Here is a 21,136-nt window from a genome sequence, read left to right on the forward strand (position 1 = left end):
TTCTTTCTCATAACATGTCAGGGAATTTTTAATTTTCACTGTCTCCACTGGCTTGCTCATTAGGGATAAATTTATTGGCACTAACATACTGTATAAATTCATATTTTACAACCTAACTATCTCTGTAAAGCTGCTTTGAGACAAAGACCATTGTTGAAATTTCTGTTTAAATAAAACTAAATTAAACTGAATATTGCTCCACAGTTTTTAGTCAGCTTATGAGGTCAAGGTTTGTAGACTAATCTTGAGTGGAAATGCCTTTCATGAAGATTTTTGTAGGATGAGTTCAGGATAGTTTAGAAAATAAAAGATTAAACCTTTTTTGTCCTTGAACAAAGTACATGTACAGAGCTGATGAAATGCAAAATCTACATTATATAGACAGGATGAGAGGGGCTGCATGTCCTGGCTGACTTCTGTTATATCCCTAATTGTAGGTGAACTGAGAAGACTAAGAACAGTGGACATAAGGACAGGATCCAAACCCTTATGGATCTTATAAAGATGTAAAATAATGTATCATTACTTTAAGGCATTTGCCTTTATTAATTGCCACTTACATTTGTGTCATTTTTTGATACAACTAAGCAGTTGAGTGTTAAGCTTTGCTCAAGTGCCCAGCAGTGGATGCTTGGTGGTGTGGGGATTCAAACTCACAACCTTTCAATCAGATGGCAAACAGCTTAACTACTGAACTACCACTTGTCAGTAATGAGGGCTGGAATCATGTAGTTTGATTTTAAGAAGGTGGGAGTGGCTAATGGTAATTTATGCGTCACTAAAGAGGATATCCAGGCTAGTTATTATTGAACACATCTCTCCCTTATTGGGCAATAACTCCTTTACGCATGGTGTGCTGCTGTTCAATAAATGCACGAGCATCACAATTCGCAGTCTCTCAACCATTGCTGCTTTGAAGGACCTGGGCCTGAGCACTGCGTCTGTCTTGTTGTCACTCAGAGGCGTCATAATTTTCTAGAAGGCCCGTAGACGGGTTCTGCAGGGACCTAGATGTTTCTCAGTTTGGTCGCTCACACCTTCCTACACTCGAGCGTCTCTCTCCCCCTCTCTCATTACGCATTGAGATCCTGCTCGGCGTTCTCGTGTGCGCACTGCCAGAGGAGCACTCACTCAGAGGTTCTCGTACACACACGCGCGCGCGCGCGCTAAATGATGTGGATTGTCGCGGTTAAAGGAGGATTTCTGTAACGCGCCAGATTTCTTTCTTTCTTTCTTTCTTTCTTTCTTTCTTTCTTTCTTTCTTTCTCTTTTTTTCTTGTTCTTGCACATTTGTATTGTATGTCTGGGTGGCGGCGTGCCGCGGCGTGCGGCGGCACACGTGTAACGGAGGCGCACCGCGGGTTGCGCGCGCTTCTCCGCCGACCGACTGTTGCGCCCGTAGCGCGTCCATCAAAAGCATGAGGGGGAACTCGGACGGCGGCGGCGACGCGCTCGCGGACAACGAGCCTCTTGCCACTTCATGAGGCGCGAGCTTCTTGTCTTGTCGGAAGCGGCTACTACAAAAGAAGGGAAAATAAAAATAAGAAAAACACGGCGGCGGAGCGCGCGCGCAGGATGAGAAGCACGGACCTGCTGCTCGCCTACTTTCTGGTGAAAGTTGCTGCGTGCGACGTGGCCAGTGAAAGCACTAGACAAGTCGGCTCGGTGGCCGTGTCTGGTTCCAACGAGTCCCGTGACGACGAGAGCGGTCTCCCGGAGCCGCCGCACACAGAGGACAAATGTCGGGGCTACTACGACGTGATGGGCCAGTGGGACCCGCCGTTCGTGTGCCGCACCGGCAGCTACCTGTACTGCTGCGGCACGTGCGGCTTCCGCTTTTGCTGCGAGTTCAAGGAGTCGCGCCTCGACCAGCGCGCGTGCACTAACGACGGCACGCCGCCCTGGTCCATCACGGGCAGACCGCCACCCAAGAAGAACGACCCGGCGCACGACCCCACGAGGGATAAAACCAACCTGATTGTGTACGTCATATGCGGAGTGGTCGCCATCATGGCTCTGGTGGGGATTTTCACCAAACTTGGGCTGGAGAAGGCGCACAGACCTCACCGAGAAAACATGTCTAGGTGGGAAAGACTCAAAAACTATCACCTGTGGACACTGATAACTAACAGAAGTGAATCTATGTAGCATAATGTGCATATTCATTATCCATATAGTGTATATATGAGAGGCTTTTCACCTCCAGCATCCCTCAAAATAATCATAAACAATCACACAAAAAGAGAGAGTCTGACTCTAGATAGATAGATAGATAGATAGATAGATAGATAGATAGATAGATAGATAGATAGATGTGCAAATAGTATCATTGTGCAAGTGCAGATAAATATGTAAATATATGTACGGCAAATAAATATAAAAGCTCTGGCAGTGTAGAAATGTGCTGAAGTGTGGGATTTATAAATATACAATATGAGATATGCACAATGTACGTACCAAAAGTTATACACAGCGTATATACGGATGATGCATAACGATATGTAGACGATAAATCTAGTATATTTTGTGAATTCGATGCTAGTTGATTGACGAGAACTAATTAATTTGAGACTTATATTCATGTAAATGAATCCTGGTGTGGCTCCTGCTTGGTTGGAGTAAAAGCTTGCACCCAGACTTTCCTTTTCTGTTAGAATATATACGATACAGCATATATTTGCTCTCAGATTTCACATTGAATGGACCCTATTAACAGTATCAGTAAATGACCTTAAGGATAAACGATGTGTGTGGAAGTGTGTGTAGAAAGGATGTGACAGCGTGAGACGTGAACATGCTTTTTTCACTTAGACTAAAGTAATCGCATCAGTTGTCATATAAATACACACGTGTGTTTGGATCCTTGCTTCTAATGAATCCACTATAAACCCCAAACACCATCTTCATTCAGGACACGTCCTTTAGGCGAAGTCTTTTCGGGTTACACCAGGTCAATTGTTTTCAGACACCAGATTTCTTGCAATCCTTTTTTTAAGCATGTGCTTTACAAATACTACATTTCGAAACCCTCTGGCATGCCTATTACAATACAACTCCTGCATCCTGGCGGTTTTGCCGCGAGGCTTCAATGACATTAACATGCATCAGGAAAGCACTTCACCTCTAATCGTTCTGAGACCTGCTATAACCACGTGTGTGTATCTGCAGAGCGCTGGCGCAGGTGATGCGGCAGACAGGAGGAGAGGAACGTGAGGAGAGTCTGGCTGTGCACGGACAGCCATACGAGACCCTGCAGGCCAGGACAACAGGAAATAACCTGCGTAAGTATACGTGCGTTTAGAAATGGAACGCCAAGACGGCAAGTTTTTCCCGCTAGCCGTGAAGTGTAGGGAGTGTTTCACATCACGTCATGATTGCACTTTGTTGGCGAAAAGATCTTGTAACTGTTGAAGTTCTCAGAATTCCTGTTGTTTGTTGCGTACAGGATTTCTTCGATCAGATCCCCTATGATACCTGTGGATTACAGACCGCAGTCTCTAGTAATCAATTACAATGGATTTTCAAGTTGAGATTTTTTTTACACTTTTACAGTGGGGCCCTTGAATGGGTAGACTGTATATTAGGAGTCATGGGTCCTATATATTTTTGACAGTATAAGTACATTTACATAATGGATTCCAGTATGATTTTTCTTTAGAGTGGATTTAATTCAGAGTGAGGTTTGGAGATGGGTGATTTTTTTAATTCAGGTGACGCTGATGCAGTCAGGTTGCGATTGATTCAAAGTGAATTTGGCGGAAAAAACAGATGTGTTAGAATCTAATCGAAGCAGCTGATGCTTTGTTCACCACAGAAAGGCAGCTGCGTGGTCCTACAGTTTTGCAGAAGGCCACAGATCTCTGACTTGGCCTTTGTCGTAGAAGGGAAATTATTACAGCAGGCCATTTTTGGCACATCCGTTGGGCCACAGCACCACTTACAACTACAGTGATCATTTAATGCGCTAGGGTGGTAATTGCCTTGGCTGACTAATACACATAGCAATGCTCTTTTTCTCGCACTTTCGGCACGCATGCATCCAGAAGCGTGCTGTGAACGCATGCGTAAGCAGGACTCTAATCACCATGATAGCAAGCTACTCATGCTGCGCTGCTACCAGTGCACACACCTCCTGGTCTTTCCCACTAACCAAGCCTGAAGCGATCAAACTGACGATTTTGAGGTTCACAGATTACATGCATTTATTTCCATAGAAAAAAACGGTACATCTATTTTGTATTTTAAAGCTTTATTGTGCAAATGTTATTCTTTTTTTACAAATGCTGCATGATATGGTTTATATAAGTGTTGCCATGCACTACAAGCTTATACACTACATGGCCAATAGTTTGTGGACACACATCTATTTTACCCACAGTGCACTTTAAAAGTATATAACAGCAAAGCCAAGTTTTTTGCTATTAATACATGGCACCTTTTGTTTGAACGTGCATATTTTTTCAATGGATCAAAAAAACTGGGCGCTGTAACAGCTAAGTGATTCTTGTTGCCCAGGTGTTGCGCTGTTAGATTTGTTGTTTAAACAATTAATAGCTTGTGCACAGAGTGCAGTTTAGGTTTGAGCCTCGGGGTTCCCTTGTGAATACTGTTAGTGGTTAAAATGGATAAACCAACAGAAAGTTCACAGAGCTGTCTATGGGAGAAGAACAAGCAATTCTGAGGTTGATAGAATCCACAAGTACTTAGCATAGCACATAGAGTAGAATTGTTTGGAATGTCCTAACAAAGACAAAATTATGCTAATGTACTGACAAGAACAGATCGAACTGGTTAGCTGAGGAAAACAACATCAGCTGATGAGGAACTGTGGAATATATATATATATATATATACCAAAACTAACAGACAGTGATATTGCCAACAATCTAATTGGTTAAGCACAGTGGAGGTAGTGTCATGTCTTGCATGGTTTGCATGGCTGGAATTTACTTGAAGTCTATTTGTTCTAAAATTAGGTGGTCTCCCTGCCTCCAAATGTACCATGTTCAAAACTGTATCATGTCTAGATGTAAATCTGTATAGAAACTTGGCTGTATAGCAAAACTAAAGAAATGGCCTTGGTGTTCCAGCACTTCCAACTTAGCCAGAGGGCTCTGTGTTTGTGTGTATGTATGCACTGTATATACTAGACCTATGCGCTACCTATATGCTACATGAGTTGGATAGAATGCAAAACTGACATTCTAATTTCAAATTAAATGCTGTATATAAAATCTCTGGCATGAATATTGTTCTGTACACCTGCTCATTCTTGTACTTATGCAGTCAGCTAATCATGTGGCAGCAGTAGAATGCAAAAATCATGTAGATTCTGTACATCAGAATGGGGAACAAGTATGACTTTGGCTGTGGCATGGTTGTTGGCTCCAGATGGACTGCTCTGAGCTAAGAAACCGCTGATCTCTTTGGATTTTCCTAAGGGAACAGTCTGTAGAGTTTACACAGGAAGGTGGAAAATCTAAAAACCAAACATCGTTTTGACAAGAGTTTAGAGGAGAATAGCCACAAAAACAAGCTGGCAGGAAAGCTATAATAACTCAAGTAACAATTCTTGAAAAGATGCAGATGGGCTGTGGGTTCAAGTTCTGCAGCATACAGTGGGTGCAGGTGCTTTTAAACTGGGCTGAAAAAGATTAAAGAAATTATTTGGTCAAATGAATATGGATCTGTCCACAGACATGCGGATTGTAAGGACAGAATTTGATATCCGCAGCTGGAATCCAAAGACACAACTTACCTTGTGTCAAGAGGTCAAGACGGTGGTGGTGTGAGGGTATGTGGAATGTTTTCTTGGCAAAGACTACGATCTGTAATACCAGTTTGAGTCTTGTTGCATCCACATTTATTTACATTCACAAAGAGGTGGCAGCTTAGTGCTTAAGGCTCAGGTGACCTCATCTGAAGGTTTGGGGGTTCAAGCCCTAATATTGCCATGCTGTCATTTTTGGGCCTATGAGAAACACCCTTAAATACATGTGCTCCAGGGACTTTGTATCATGGCTGACCCTAGGCTCTGACCCCAGCTTCCTAACATCACCAGGATATGCAAAAAATAATATTACTGTGCCGTAAAGTACTTGTGACATGTATAAAGCAGCTTTACAATTGTGAGATGCTCTTATCCAGAATGACTCACAATGATCTCATTTATACAACTGAGCATTTGAGGGTTAAGGGCCTTGTTCAAGGGCCCTGCATTGGAAGCTTGGTGGCACTGGGATTTGAACTCACAACCTTCTGATCAGAAGGCCAACATCTAAACCACTAAGCTACCCCTCACTATTATTGCTGAATCTTTTATTGACACAATTTATCCATCTCATAATGTTTTTGCTACATGACATACATTACGACTATATTCAAATGTAAGTCTCAGACTGGTTTCATGAATATGACACCAAGTTCAATGTACTTTCGAGTCACCAGATCTGAATCCAGTAGAATGTCTTTGAAAAGTGAAAGAACGGGGCTCCGCAAAACAGTAGACCAATCTGCAGCGATAATGTGATGCAATCATGTTAACATAAACGAGACTCTTATAGAAATGTTTCCTACATTATTGCGGAATCCACACCATGAAGAAATTATGTTCTGTGAGTATTTAATTTTATCAAAAATTTTAAATGGGCCATTTGGATCCACATTAATCAGATTAAAGAAGGTTACTCAAACAAATGAGGCCAAGAAAGTAGACCATTCAGGGTATTACTATAAACCAATATGAAGCCTTTAACGACAACAATGAACAACAGATGTTTTTAAATGTTTAAAATCATATTTTTTATGATTACAATTTATGAGTAATTTAACTATAATCATTGTTACTGATTAATTTTTACTTAATTAATTATGCAATAATACTTATTGGAATATTTCTATATTTTGATATTTTAATGATATTATTTATTATATGTTCAGATTTACACAATTTGGACAAAAGATTGTGGACAATTAAGCATAATAATTGTAAGTGATTTTTAAATATGCCATTCCACATTTAGTTCCACTTGCTCTTATATTAAATACCACTCTTTAGTCGTGATGTTCCACTAGATTTTGGACCGTGTTTGTGGAGACTTGTGTTCATTTAGCCACATAAGAAAATTCAGCTACTGATGTAGGTGAGGTGAGGAGGCCTGGGGTGCAATCAGTGTTCCAATTCATCCCAAAGGTGTTCATTAGGGTTGAGGTCAGAACTCTACAACAGGCCACTCATGATCTATAATTCCAAACCCATGTAAACCGTACCTTGATGGAGCTGCCTTTGCACACAGGGGTTTGAGGCTCATAGTTCAGGTTTGTGTGCTTGTGGAGATTTATGCTCATTCAGCCTTGAGGGTGTCAGTAAAGTCAGGTACTGATGTAGGTGAGGTGATCAGGCCACCATCCATTCATTTATTCATCCCAAAGGTGTTTAATAGAGTTAAGTTTAGAGCTCTATAGAAGGTTACTCAAGATCTGCTACTCCCACCCATGTAAAGTATATTTCCATGGAGATGGCTTTGATCACAGGGGCATTGTCATGCTGGAACAGGTTTAGGTCTCTCAGGTCAAGTGAATGGAAAATGTAAAACCTCATCTAAAGACATCTGTGTGACTACAACTTTGTGGTAACAGTTTGGAAAAAATCAAATATGGCTGTAAAAGTCCAGTGCCGCTTTGCTTTTGTTCATCTACTGTACAGCATTAACACTCCTACATCATCTTTATAATCCAGTGCTAAAATAATCTTCCAAACACACACAGAGCACAGGTGTGTTGGGCCAGAAATTCCTAATCTGTGCTTTAAAACATATTATTCAGTAACCACAGTGGATGTGTCAGTGGGGGTGTAGCTTAGAGAAGCAGTGACTGCAAACGACACTGTAATTAATTCTCCTGAGAGCTTGCGTGTGCCATGCTCTGTCCCTCCAGCAGCAGTCGGCTCATCTCTGACGGAAAGTAAGAACTCATTACAGTGGAATAAACCTACATTCAGCTCCACCATCTACTTTATTGAAACAGCTGAGAGCGCTTCAGGTTTAAGAAGCATTTGAGGTACCAAAGTAAGAGTCGTCCTATTTTGATTGTTGGGAAAAACAACCACTGCTCCTTTGCATACTTCAGGATAGTGAAAGTAAAATGCACATTTTAAAAAGCCTGCAAAGCATACAAGCTTGACAGCATTTCAAGACTTGGTTTTATAGACGTATACTCAGTGGCCTACTTTCTTGGCCTGTTTTCTGTTTACTAAATGTTTCTTTAAAAACATATCAGAAATAAACAGTCAAAATTGATTTAGATTTGAAAATGGAAGCACAGTGGCGCTTGACATTTTGGGAACCCTTTCAGAATTTATAATATATCTAAATAAATGTGACCTAAAACATAATCAGATTTTCACAAGTGCTAAAAGTAGGCAAAGAGAAAACGATTAAACAAATGAGGCAAAATATGATTTATTTATACATTTATTTGGGTTTTTTTCTACTGAATATTAGGTTTTTTTTAATATAATTTTGAGAGAAGTTCATAACAAACCCTTGCAATACAACTCAAGTGGCATTTCTGTTTAAGGTCAGACCAAAAGAGACACTTATTTAAAGTGTTATGAAAGTTGTAGCACCTGGAAAAAAAAAAACAGATAAAAGCATGGATATGGGATATAAAATGGATTTCAGATACATAGACAAACATGTATGGAATCACTGATCATTTATGATTTTTTTTTTTTCTTTCCAGAAAAAATATTGTTTTCGCAAAACAGATTCTTTACGCAAAATACGTCCTGTCAGTGTGTAGTACAACGTATATCTATAGCAGTAAAGTCACAGACACATATAGAGTTTTGGGACATGGAAAGTTTGTTGTTCATGTAAAGTTGACGTTGATCTTTAGGAATTGTTGAGTTTTGGGGCACAGAGAGCTTTGGAATATGTAGCGATTTGGGCACTGTGCCATTTTGGGACATGTAGAGCTTTGCGATAGATCAAAATTAAAGAGAAAGATTAACCTGTACTAGGAAAGGTGAAAAGGGTGCTTATAATGAAGCATGCCATCTCCTCTGTGAAACATAACACTATGGGCATGTAGGTCTGCCTGTGGAACTGGTTCACTTATTTTTACTGGGGATGTGACAGCTGGCAGCAGCAGCAGCTGAATGAATTCCGAAGAGTATACAAGCACCTCAACAGGCTCAGATCTAACCAACAGCAGCAGACGGCATTTCATCTTGCAGCAGGAAAATGGCCCAAAAGATACTATCAAGTTTCTCAGGGCTCTAGTGTAAAAGCCCAGATAAACTGAGTTATTTTATTTTTCTAGATTTTTAACGTATTTTTTTTCCCATGCCTTAAAATAAAAAGCATTATAAATGCATTAGCGGAGATATAAAACAGGTGGTTCAAAGGAAATGAACTGGTACAGTTATGGCCTTCGTGCCCTAATGATGCATGTTTGGTCCGGAGAACGGAAACTGTATGGTGTTTGATTGTATTTTCCAGCACAAGCATCCCATTTGGGATCAATAAACAACGTCTATTAATCTGTCTATCTAGCATAATGTATGCCATTTTCAAATTACCATCTGTCCCCTGTGAAGGTGTCTCTGTGACTATCTCAATTTCAAAATCAAATTTTTATTTGTCACATACACATTCATAGAGTATGACATGCAGTGAAATGCGTCTTACAACTGTCCAACATGTAAACAGAAATAAAATATAAAAAAAAGTAAATAAATACAAATTGATGTAAAAAAGTATTCAAGTATATTAAAAGTATAAAGTATGACTTAAGTATAAAAATAGGGTTAAAAATATAATATGTATATATGCATTGAGATATATATTAGGGCTGTCAATCAATTAAAATATTTGTTATTAGTTAACTCATGATTAATCACTAATTAATTGAACATTTTTATCTTTTCTAAATGTACCTAAAAGTTTTTATACACTAATCAACATGGCCATGGACGAATATGGATGCTTTATGCAAATGTATGTTTATTATTAGTGAAACTATACTTAATATAGAGCATGAAGACAAAATATTCTTGTTTTAAAGTAAAAATGTAATGTAAACTCAGATAATATGTTCCCCACACACAAAAATATCTATATAAAAATCATTCCTAATTATATTATATGTACATATTATTGTCCCTTATTCAAAATTAGACAGAAGGGATGGATGTATATATGCATATATGCATATATATATATATATATATATATATATATATATATATATATATATATATATATATACATATATATATATATATATATATATATATGACAGATATTGCAAGAAGTCCAGATTTAAAGTGTCCCAGTGTGATTGTCACTAAAGTGTCCATGTGCCAGTCCAGTGTTAAAGTGATGGTGGTGCATTTTGTGCAAAATAATTGTGCAACAAAGGAAAAGTAAGACAGAGAGAAGTCCAGGTACGAGGTGCTAGGCGTTTCCTGGTTTAGACTCTAAAAGGGCTACGGGAAGAAGCTACTCCTCTTGAACAGTTGGTCCATTTCTCTGTTATTCAGTCTGAGAGATCTTGATGTCCCCAATGCTAGAACAGATAGTTAGAAGTACTTTATCGATCCCAAAGTGGAAATTTGGGAGGGACAGTCACCCGATCTCAGGTCCAGACTCACAACCTTGGAGGTATAAGGCCAAGTCTATCACTGCACTAGTGACTTGGTATATGCCCAGAAATGCTTTTCACCGTTTAAAGACATGACCTTAAAAAAACTAATTTTGTGAACATGAGATTCCCCCTAAAAAAGAATTTGATTCAAGACCTTTCTGGACATCTAATCTATTGATTCACACACATCTAGAGTCGCACACATACAGTAAGGCAGTATTTAATTACAATTTTTTAATAAGTGAATTTTAATTAAAGTTTGCACCAGTAGCATTGTTTTGAATGAAAATGTAAAATCTAATTAGAAACAATTATACTTAATATTATATAGCTATTTATTAAACTTAATAAAAAGACACTTTTTCGAGAAACTCAAACAAATCCATCTTTACTATATCATTAAGCAATATGACATGAGCAATAGTGCTCTTATAGTGAATATCATCACTTTTCCTTAACAGCTGTGCTGATAATCAGGACAACAGCAGTACCATAAACAGGAAATGAATATTGACTGATATTTCAGACACAAAATGTGCAAATATTTTGTTTCTTTTTGCGCCGTCGAGGAAAATAGTTTGCAATGAAGCTTCATCTTGATAAGGTTTTACGTGCTGCTGATAGTAGATTCAATGCAACTTGTGGTCCTGAGCCATTGCAGCAGACTGTTGACATTAAGTACAGTCCAAATCCATCCTCCAAAGCTCTTGTGTTGCTCCGTATACTCAGCTCTCTTGGAACGCCCCTCATCCAGTAATATTAGTGAACCAGAAATAGTGGTATAACTTTAGTTAGACAGCTTCCATCTCATAAAATAAAGTGTTTACGTGATTAATCCTTGTTTGGTTAACAGATGTTTAGAACATCTGCTTGGCTGATATGTGGAGGAGTACCGAATTTTGCTGATTACAGAGATGGTTTAATGATCTGACTCACTCACACTGAACACCACATATTCTTCAGTCATAAAGATCCTACAACCCATGCTCTAGTGCTTATAGGTGTTTTTTCATAAACGTCAGGCTCTTTTATCAACGCCTAATATGTCTGGGAATGCTAAGGTTACTGCAGTACAGTCTCTTGTCTTGTCCTCAAATTACTGCTCTAAATTCATTAACATTATAAGCAGAGAAGGAGAGTCTTGGCAGATCAATCATTAATTTTTTTTTTTAAACAGAGACATTTCCCTTTCTTTCCTACCTCCCTCTTATAGAATAATTAGCAGTTCATTTCCTGCCAGCAGCCCTGTTGATGGGTGGGTGGCTGTGGACTGTTGCAGCTCAGGTGGACGGCTGTAGTGACTGGCAGTCAATGTGCAGGATTTAGTTTCACAAATACCACAGACGTAGGATAGATATCAAAAATATAAAATAGAATAAACGAGCACACGCGAAATCACGAACATATAAATAAGCATTAATTAGCATTATGGCATAAATAGCATGTGGCTTTGGAAAGAGGAGCGCAGATTGTGGATCTTTCGCACTTCTAAAGCCGACATTCACAGATGAGAGCTGAAAAAAGGGATGCATGTGGTGCAGTGTGTGATGTGGCTCTGTGGAGAGCTTTGAGCATGCAGAGTAGGGCAGGCGGACTTAACTGGGTCTTTATCAGAGAGTACCATCAGTCAAGCACTTCTACTGATCACTCTGCGAATGATTAGCCCTGATTGTGGGCATACAGTTCCAGATTTGGTGTAGAGTTGGTAATCTCTCTATACACACACACACACGTGTGCACACAGATGGCCTCTGAGTTACGATGGTTCGAATTATGATTTTTCGATCTTACGATGACAATAGCGATACAACGCAACTGGAACAAAAATAGTATAGCAGTAGCAGAACATGTTCCGCCCTTCGCTCGCGAACTGACGCTCGTCCATGCCCTCGCTGCCTCATACTGTATATACTGTATAGTTTACAGAGTAAGGCACTATAAATAGCTATGTTGTGCTTAATTATATACTGTAATTTGTTAAATTATTAACAAATAACAGTGTACTACCCCAATTCTGATCATCATTCTTTAAGGCTCCTGGGTAGGGTAGGCCATGTAAAATAAACCACGATGGGGTTTTGTTTCCTGCACTCCTCACAGCTGCCAGCAGGCAAAAGCTTTGGATTCTTGGTGACGTGAAAACTGGATAAATTAATACAGGAACCCGTATTTCTTGCTTAATTTTCAAAGTATTGTTTGTTAAGCAAACAGCAGAAGTCAAATATATTTAATTTATATAAATAGGGAGGGAAAATGACAATAGCCCCATTTTCCAGTATAAATGACTTTGCTTTGTAAAGTAGTGTGGACTAGTGGAATAGTGTGATAGGGTTTTAGAAGGCAGATTACAGTATCGTCTTTCTGTTCAAGCAGATCAGAGGTGTTTCCACACATGGTGGCTAAATTTAATTAGACTTGCTCCTGTCAGATTTACCGAGAAATCAGATACTGCAGGAGAAGAGAGTCAATATGTTTATTCACAATTATGCTTTTTTTTTTTTTTTTTTTTTGGTCATGACTTTAAGTAGACTACGCAAAATCTTTCTCAGAGCATTTTATAATTTTTGAGACTTGTCTAAGTCGCTACAAGCGTCGCATACAGCATCTGTGAACTGCCATATTCAGGTCTCTCTATAGATGTTCTCTGGCACCACTCGAGGACATTTAGAGACTTGAGGCCACTTCAGTGCTGTCTTGGCTGTATGCTTCAGGCCGTTATGTTGAAAGGTGAGCCTTCAGCTCAGTCTGAAGTTGTGCATACTCTGGGGAAGATTTTCTTCAAAAATCTTTCTGTAGTTAACTGCATTCATTCGTGTCTTAGTTCTGTCTTGTCTCCTTATTCCTGGAACTGAGAAACAACCCAACAATATGATGCTACCATTCACATCTTTTACTACAGAAATGGTACTAGTCAACTGATGAGCAGCTCCTGGGTTTATAAGAAATAGTTTGATCGTGTTTAGCACTAGTCCAGAGTATTCTTGACATGGACAATTTTACAAAAAAATCCAACTATACCTCTGTGAAGAAGATTTGGAGCTTTGGTAGAGTGTTTATGGTCATTTCTCTTAAATATGTAACTTCTTATAGAGTCCAAGCATCTTTTATTTTTCAATATGATCATGCCCTCTGTGCTCCTGGGAGTCAAGTCAAGTTATTTCTATAGCGTTTTTCACAACAGACATTGTCTCAAAGCAGCTTTACAGAAATAAGGAGTTAAGGTGAGTGATGTGTATTAATCCCTGATGAGCAGCCATGGAGATTCCTCTGTGCTCCTGGAAGCCTTCAAAGCTTTAGAAATGTTTTTCTACTCTTTCCAAGATATAAGTTTAAATACAGTTTGATCACAAATGTTTACAGAAAGTACTATGAACCTCATGGGTTAGGTTTTGGTCCTAATGAATTTTGAGAATGTACACACACGGATGTGTGTCTTTCTAAATAATGTCCAATAGACCAATATTTCCAAACATGCAACTGCTCAATTTAGAAATTATAAAAATAGAGAACTAAAGTTTCAATAAAAACTGTGAAACGACTAAAAATATTTGCTGTTTTCATATGTGCATAGTGACAAATCAGATTCTTTCTCTTTCTATTTACATTAGACCGGGCCAGTGCAAATTGTTGAAGCTCTGCTCTCAACATGGCAACATAAAAAAAGCTGCTATTATGGTGTCAGTACTGCAGAAACATGTAAACGTTTCTCAATACCTGAATACCATGAACAGCCTGTCAGGAGACATCAAAGTTGGTAATAATAACAGCTTTGTCTTTAAACCAAAGGAACCCACTAAAGCACTCAACATCCTTTCAAAAAAATGACGATTCCTCTTCTTCCTCTTCTCCTTCATGTGATTGTGTTCGCTTGCACAGTTTCAGAACGATTGATTGAATCTGATTTTATTTTTGTATATTGCGATATAGCCAGTCAAACCTAGTTTTATGTTGCTTACTGGTGGATTGCATAATATTGAGTTAACTATGGAGTAGATAATGTGCCTTTATTAAGGAATTTGAACTAACATGTTATATTGCAGTAAAAACTACAGGATAAACTACAACCTGATCAAAGTAAATTTCTAGAAATTATAAATAAGATTTGCATTGCGTTGTATTAACACCAGGCGATCTTAAAGACAAATCTATTGACCATGCCAATGTGAAGCGTGTGGGGTAATTTGCTAATTTAACTTTAAATTAAATTTTACTTTCTTAAATTACCTTTTATTTATATATATTTTATGTTTTAAAGATCATTATTTCATGCACTCCTCACAGCAGCCAGCAGCATCAGAATCAGGCAAAAGCTATGGATTCTTGGTGAAGTAAAAACGGGATAAATTATTAAAGGAACCTGTTTTTCTTGCTTATTTTCCAAGATTATTTTGTTTCGCAAAAACAAGAAGTCCAAAATAATGAATTTATTTAAATAAAGAGAAACATGACAATAGCCTAATTTTCCAGTATAAATTCCTAGTCCTGTTTACTTTGTAAGGTCGTGTGGAATAATGTGATCGGGTTTAGTAAGCAGGTGACAGTATTGTATTTCTGTTCGAGCAAAACAGAGGTGTTTCCACACATGGTGGATTGCAAAATATTGAGGTAACTATGGAGTAGATAATGTCACTTTATTAAGGAAATTTGAAATATATATTATATCACAGTAAACACAACAGGATAAATTACAACCTGATTACAGTACATTTCTAGAAATAATAAACAAGATTTGCATTGCGTTATATTAACACCAAGCAATCTTAAAGGCAAATCTGTTAACATGCCAGTGGGATCCATATGTCTGAGAGGAATAATGAAAATGTTTCTATTTTGCATTTTTTTGCTAATTTAATACAACTTTTATTTTTGATTACAAATTCTATTCTTGACAATAACCTGAGTGAAAAATACATCTTCGGAATATATATATATATATATATATATATATATATATATATATATATATATATATATATATAAATAAATAAATCATCAAAAAAAAACAACAAGCTTGTGTAAAACATTATGATTTATTTTAGAAAATCCATCGATGTGTAGTCTGAACACGTACTTCAGTAGAGGAGATTAGAAAATCTGACAAAGCAGTTAACAGTTTTAATTTCACAAATCCGCTTACATTCAAGTAAGAATCTAGTAATCGTGGAGAAAAAATGAAGAAACTTTCTTGGTTTTAAATATTCTAATTTCAGTAATCACAGATGTTTTGTGTTGCAGTATCTATTACCATTAACCTTGATTTAAGTCTCCAAATGCATATGCCTCATGGGCTGTAGTTTGAGCCTGAATGTCACTGAAAGGTTAATGTAATGCAAGCATTTTATGAATTAGAGAGAAGGGGAACCCTGAATGAATAAGGCAAGCACATAGGGCTATTTGCATGGTCTGGGGATTATCACTTTAAAAAAAAATTTTTTATCTTTTTTTTTTGTTTGGTTGTTTTTTTTTTTTTACATTTACTAACAGTGGTATAACAGTGCAAAAAGCATCTCAGCAAGTTAATATATTGTCTAATATTTCTTATTGAAGCATAACAATCTTTAATTAAATTAAAGATTTAATTAATTTTGCCCTATCAATAGATAAAAAATGTCTAGAAATAGGTTCTTACATATATTCTGATATTATAATGGGAAATACTAGATACAGTGCCTGTCAAAAACACTGATCTTGTATGGCTTTTGAAAGAAATTTGCAAGCTCTTTTTGTTTATATGTAACAAACCAGGTTATTTGATGGTATGGATATTAACTCTGACTAAACAAATATGTTTATCTAAAAAAATCTTTTTACATGCTCTTGGCATTTGGGCTCTCAGATGAAATACTTTGCCGTGCCTCTTGTAAAACTTCTTTACTAGTTGGATATTTCTTTCTGACCTTGCGATCCAGTTCATCTTAGAGCAGGTCAATAGGATTCAGGCACAGTGACTGGGCAGGCCATTTAACGAGAGATAACACTCCAGCTGACTGTTTTCTTTACAACATTTTCACAGAGCTTATGTTGTGGGTCATTGGCTTGTAGGGTGAAGTTGATTCCAGTTAGATGCAGTCCAGTTGGGATTGCAAGGTGTTTAAGTATGGAATGGTAGCCATGATAGTTTATTTATTTCTGTAAAGCTGCTATTTCTGTAAAGCTGCTTTGAAACAATGTCTGTTGTGAAAAGCGCTATAGAAATAAACTTGACTTGAAACTTGACTTAACATTTAACCTGCAAATATATAAGGACTTAGCATGATCTCTAAATAATAACAGATTATCTATTTATCATACCACCTGTTAGTTGGTGGGATATATTAGGCAGCAAGTGAACATTTAGTCTCCGAGGTTGATGTGTTATAAGTAGGAAAAATGGCTACGTGTAAGGCGAGTTTGAGAAGGGCTAAATTGTGACTGCTAGATGACTGGGTAAGAGCATCTTTAAAACTGCAGCTGTTGTGGGCTGTTCCACAGTTGTGGGCTGTTCTGCAGTGGTCAGTATCTTTTAAAAGTCGCCCAAGGAAGTAACAGAAGTGAACCAGTGACAGGGTCATGGGCGGCCGAGGCCCAGGTGGTCATAATGTTATGCCTCATCAGTGGGCATAAAGTTATACCTGTTTGTTGTATTAGTACCGTATCTTGAGTATCTCATTTGTTATTTGTTGTTTGTTTTCTTATTACTATAACAATGTCTTCTTGCATGTCTTCTAGCAGTTGTGGAATTATATTACAACCAATGACTTGACAATTATTTTGTGCTTCCCACAGCATTTTCCTGCTTATAATTAAATGCAATGAATGAGTAATGGATGAGTAACACATTCTTGATTTTGGTGTAAAACACTTACAGAGACACACAGCAGGTTTGAAAGTGAACCCGACCCTGCGCCCTTTTAATCATTCCCTGCTTTAGCATACCGACCTCTCATAAAGTACCGTATTATTAGTTAGAATTATTCATATGAAAGCAGGGTCAGCAAAAACATTTTTAAGGCAGAGCTTGACTTGGACCAGAGTTGGAAAACCGCTGGTCTAAATCATTACAGCCAGTAACCCGACATCAGTATTGAGTAATAGCTTAGGGAATATTTGTCCATTAATATTTATAGCATTTCAGGCACAGTAGTGAATATTTATAATAACCACATGAGATGTGTGATGATGATGCCAATTTTAGTTTTGGAAGAATTTAATGTGAAAGCATGAAGTGGCAGAATCTTAAATGGGAACTGGGTAAAATCGTTACAGTTTTTAAATGGCGGATCGCCAGTGATTGCCTTTACATTTTAGATGCCTACAATCTAAATTTAACCTGCCTAACATATTTCCACACAAGAGTTTTATGTCACTGATTGGAAATGCTACAAACATAAACTGTTTAACGTCTTTTTCTATATCCATATCTCATTGACTGTTCTTCCATTAATGCCAGTCAATAAATTGTAATATGACAAACAGACTACATATTTCTGTTCGGTACACACGTATAGTGAATGCAATTTATTTTTATGTGCGGAACATAGTCACAATCTGAGTTACTTAGGAAAATATTAAGTGGTGGACTGCAAGTTAGTTTAGTCTCTACCTCGTATTTTCAGTGCATTTTTATTATTATTATTATTAAACTTCAGAACATACACAACAATGCCATGTGTATAAAAATAAACTTAAATTAGTGCAGTGTCACTGTGGCTACTCATTCACTGGAAATACGATTTGTTTTGAGCATGCATAAAAATGCTAAAGAATCCATAGCGCTAGAGTTAGCCGCAAGAATTTTCCTTAAAAGGAGAAAATCCTGTCAATTCCACATACCAAGGGAGTGAATGAATGAAGGATGGAAGGAATAAAGACATTTGTTAAAGTAGGCGTTTGTTTATTTATATATATATATATATATATATATATATATATATATATATATATATATATATATATATATATATATATAATTAATTAATTAATTTATTTATTTATTAGTAAAACAGTTAAGTAAATCATATATTTTGAAAATGTAAAACGCACACTCACACAGTGCAAATGGGATCTAACAAATGTAAACTAATAAATAATACTTTATCATCTATTTAATTTTATTTGATCAATTCAGTAATCAATGTAATAAAAAAGTGTGTTGCATGAATTTGATTTATTTTATATATTTAACCAAGCAGGCATTTTTTTAAAACTTGTTTTAAAAATGTTGATGACCACAAATGTTATTAATAATAAACTGCGTTAATAAAAAAAAAAAAAAAGACATACAATTTTATATTTTGCTTCTCTCTCTCTCTCTCTCTCTCTCTCTCTCTCTCTCTCTCTCTCTCTCTCTCTGTCTCTCACTCTCTCTAAGCCTATTTGTAAAGTAGCTGCTTGTTAAAGTAACACAGCATGTTTCCAGAGTTGGACATTGAAAAAGGCAATTCAGAGCTTTGCAGTGGCACATCTAGGGTGTTGTTTGGTGTAGGTGGGTCTGCAACAATTGAATTTCCTACTCACCTCTAGAGCTTTCGTTCTCTTACAGAAGCTTCCCAGAAGCTTTGCAGGCTATATTTTTAATACCTATATAACTCTAAAACTTGCCGAATGCGACAGATTCCCCTTCTTAATAATTTGGCTTAACAGGATTCTCAGGTAATTACTCCCGTCTGCTCGCATCTGGTGAAATCTTGCTAGATATATTTTGTTATATTTCAAAAAGATTTTGTTTTTCTTACATTTTTTTGGAGATGATTGTTAAAATGGGCAGTTGGGATTACTGGGCTTTATAAACATATATCCAGTAATTTTTTTGCTTGTATTTGTTGGGCACTCTTGTTTTATAAGAGCTTCTGTGTAAGTCCCTGCTTCCCTGTAGCTGTCCCCTTGTTAAGTGAGGCTGGAAGTTAAACCAAACCTTGCCATGTAAGAACGATGAGTAAAGGTGTATTTAGCGGACACCAACAGATTTAAACACATTTATTAAGGATTTGAAGGTTTAATCAACCAAGTGCAACATATTAAATTAACTGTTTAGTCGATGTGTAATTATAACAAACTAGAGACTATCCTAGCGTGTGTGTAGTAAAGCAAAAAACAGTGAGTGGTTTTCAACTCTTTCCTTTTCTGTATTCTTTGGCCTGTATGAGAATAACAAAACCAAAAACACAAAACAAATGAAGAAACATGACAGCAAAACCAAAACCCACAAAAAAGTTAACATTTGGTCTGACAGCAAATCTTAAAATGTGACTGCAAGATGCAGACCCATTTCATGATTCTCCCACCATTAGGCGTCACAGTGGGTATGATGTTCTTGGTGTGCTTGGGATTATATGCGCAATATAACATAACTGAATTATTGCCAAAAAGTTCTGTTTTTATTTAGTCTGACCAGAGTAAGAGCTCAGATTTTCTATGAATGCTTTTCGACACACATCTCTGTGCTTTTCCAGCAGAGGATCTTTGTGTAAGGTGTAGTTATGGAGATGATTATAGTGCAGTTCATTGCTTATTGTTCTTAGGGTAATTGTCATTCCTGCTGCTTTCAGGTCATCCAGCAACTTCTTTCAAAGGGGGCTGCTGGCTTCTTTTCTTGTTTTCTTTTATCAGTCCGAGTGTGTCATAAAATCTTGTGTGGAGCACCTGCCTCAGGACTATTGTTTGTGGTTCCAAGATCTCTGCATATTATCTAGTTGTACTGACAGAGATGACTTAAGTCTGCTGTTGCTCAGTAGGTTTAATAATGCTGATACGTACCTGAGAAGTCCTGAACTATGATTGTTTGTGTCATGCATTTTTTGCAACCAATAAGTTGTCTTTTTTATGACAGTAGGTATAATTTAAATGTTGTTTTTTTTATTTATATTTGAATGGATAAAAATTGTCAGTAACTCTCTCTGTGGGAGCTGTGCCATGGTTGACCCTGCAAGATATGCAAATAATTATGCTAAGAAAGAATTTCACTTTGGTTTGCGATATAAATCAGAAATCAATGTAAAAAGCAACGGCTCTGTTACACATAAAGTGTGGCATTTGAAGGGCTTGTAAAGAACTTGGCGTGGAGACAAAGGCATCCCATAGCAACCAGTGTTTCGTTTGGTGATGAAAGCACCTATTGGTGGCCACATATTTTGCTTGAGAGTGAACCCTTGACATTGCATTATCTGTCCTTCTAGAAACAGTTTCCAAAGTGTCATTGCAACATGCCCAGTAAAGGGTGCCAAGGGCTGTTGTGAGTGTAACAGTCCAACTGGCCGATGAGAAAACATCCTATTGCTTGAGTGAGCAGTGCTGAGCAAACTTTAGAAAGGTTTTTTCTGCTCTAGTGAGAGCGTTCCACTTTCACTCCTGCTCTGTGCACATGCTCTGTACTCCAACATCAAGTGTTGCACCCATAAAAAAAGTCTGAGAACTCCATGCATCTGAGGGATCCGTTTGGTGTCCTGATAATTTATGTAATTTATTATGATGGTCTACTGGTTAAGATGCAGCGCTCTCACCGCTGCAA

At 37.5% G+C, this 21,136-nt stretch overlaps 1 protein-coding gene across 1 annotated transcript in view; it reads left to right on the top strand.

Annotated features, from left to right (window-relative positions):
• Positions 1 to 715: 715 nt before the first annotated feature.
• The window catches only part of shisa9b (shisa family member 9b), a 46,125-nt gene continuing 25,704 nt past the window's right edge, over positions 716 to 21,136 (top strand). Inside the window, exons 1-2 of the mRNA XM_046835473.1 lie at positions 716 to 2,084; positions 3,169 to 3,281. Coding sequence (XP_046691429.1) covers positions 1,576 to 2,084; positions 3,169 to 3,281 — 622 coding nt within the window. The 5' untranslated portion in view covers positions 716 to 1,575. The remainder of the gene's footprint in view (positions 2,085 to 3,168; positions 3,282 to 21,136) is intronic.

Source organism: Silurus meridionalis, chromosome 22 (genome assembly GCF_014805685.1).
Source record: "Silurus meridionalis isolate SWU-2019-XX chromosome 22, ASM1480568v1, whole genome shotgun sequence".
NCBI lineage: Eukaryota > Metazoa > Chordata > Actinopteri > Siluriformes > Siluridae > Silurus > Silurus meridionalis.